The 1,658-nt window shown below is 37.0% G+C and overlaps 1 protein-coding gene across 1 annotated transcript; it reads right to left on the bottom strand.

The window, feature by feature from the left end:
* Window positions 1-6: 6 nt before the first annotated feature.
* Window positions 7-1,389, bottom strand: LOC112468760 (probable G-protein coupled receptor Mth-like 3; the record flags this gene model as incomplete). The annotated part of the gene is made up of 3 exons (XM_025038103.1): window positions 1,029-1,389; window positions 715-880; window positions 7-180 (listed from the first exon to the last, which is right to left on the bottom strand). Coding segments are annotated over exons 1-3 (470 nt in total), but the record flags the coding sequence as incomplete, so codon positions are not given.
* Window positions 1,390-1,658: the final 269 nt, after the last annotated feature.

Below are 1,658 nucleotides of genomic sequence, written 5' to 3'. Positions count from 1 at the left end.
AGTCGCTTGATCTTTTCTTTCCACACGAATATAATGAAGATGATGAGACCTTGCAGGGTGTTTGTCAGATCGGTCAAATACCAAATGTAGGCCGGCGAGTTCGTCTCGAATACCCATGATATTATTTCCATGGACCAGTTTATTCCCATCACGATGAACAACTTCAGATAGAGATTGAACCTGCGTGCGAATGCGTTTGTTTCTGTATCTTCTATAATTTAGAATTACTAAAACAAAGGGTTTCGCGATAAACGAAAGCATTTGAAGTAACCGATGCTCGCTGAAAATAGATATCTTCGGAAAATCATAATCATCAATTTTCGGGCTAAAAAAACAGGGAGAGAGTTGTCCAAGTTTTCTCAAACAATTTTGAAGAAAAGTGATGTCTGTCTTTATGAAATAGGGGGACAACCACTTTTTGGTTTTTATTCGCACGATCGTTTGTCATTCTTTCGAGAATCGCAGATGCTCTCGAGGAATCTCGTACGCGCGCGATCCAAACGGCGACGATGTGTTTGTTGCTTCAAAAGATTTCGTAATTATGAAAGCAAACGGCCGCATGGGAAAGTTGCCGTCTAAAAATAATCATCACGTTGGGAACGAGGACCGATCGACATTATGCAAAGCTGTTCGGCAAACTGATATATCGGCGTATAATCATATATTAATATGATTATGAATAACGTATCAGTGTAAAGATGCTTGTATACAAACCATTGCTTATTGTCATCGTGGCGTCTGCTTTCCGAGCTTCTCAAATGAGCAGCTGTATCCTTCTTGTGACGCACAATTTTTAGTGCAGTAGAGATAAACAGGCAAATATTGCAGACAACGGTGACACTCATGGGTAAGTAAAAATATAACGCCCTCGCCTCGTTCGCTGAAACGGAGAATTAAATTTTTCGCATATTTATACGTCGAATTTTGCAAGAGTTTAATTTTGACAATTCTCTCAAATATGGTCTTGATAAAACACATGATTTTAATAAAACGTCACCGTCGTAAGTTATTAGTAAACGTTCACTTACTATTGAACCAACACTTCGTTACACCGATCTCCGGTCGGATCAATTCCTTTGGCACGCTGGGAACGAAATCCATGATGACACAAATGACGGTGAGAATGGAAGCGCTTCCCCACGCGTAAATCGAATACATAACGAATTTTTTTCTCTCTCGTTGCTTCACGCTTCCTTGTAACGAACGGAATCCTCTGTAAAATGTGATTTACATGCCATATTGTTGCCAGCAACAAGTAGAACAGGTCAGCATGCAAATACAAATTAAAATAATTATCGCTTTTGGTCGCGTTTCTCGGAAATATGACCGATGCGTTGAATTTTGTTTCATACGTTTTACGTGAGCGGTGTGTATCTATGGTACGTAATTGATAATTGAAAATTATTACTATTTCAAATTTAATTTCCTACATTTATTTAAGAAACGTATACAGAAAATTATTTAGAAACGTTTAAAGACTGACATGTGTGAAATTGATGAAATATTAGAGTGTTCTTGTAACTTTCAAAGATGTCTTTCAACTCTAGCAATCTTAATCAAATGGAATAATGAATGGCTCTTTGGTAACGCAATTAAAGTTTGAATGCTACAAGTTTTATATAAAAATAGAAAATGTAATCTTTTCGAAAATTTTTATA

The sequence above is a fragment of the Temnothorax curvispinosus genome, unplaced genomic scaffold (assembly GCF_003070985.1).
Source record: "Temnothorax curvispinosus isolate PA1 unplaced genomic scaffold, ASM307098v1 QBEX01001963.1, whole genome shotgun sequence".
NCBI classification, from domain to species: domain Eukaryota; kingdom Metazoa; phylum Arthropoda; class Insecta; order Hymenoptera; family Formicidae; genus Temnothorax; species Temnothorax curvispinosus.
This window is presented reverse-complemented; position numbering and strand designations above follow the sequence as displayed.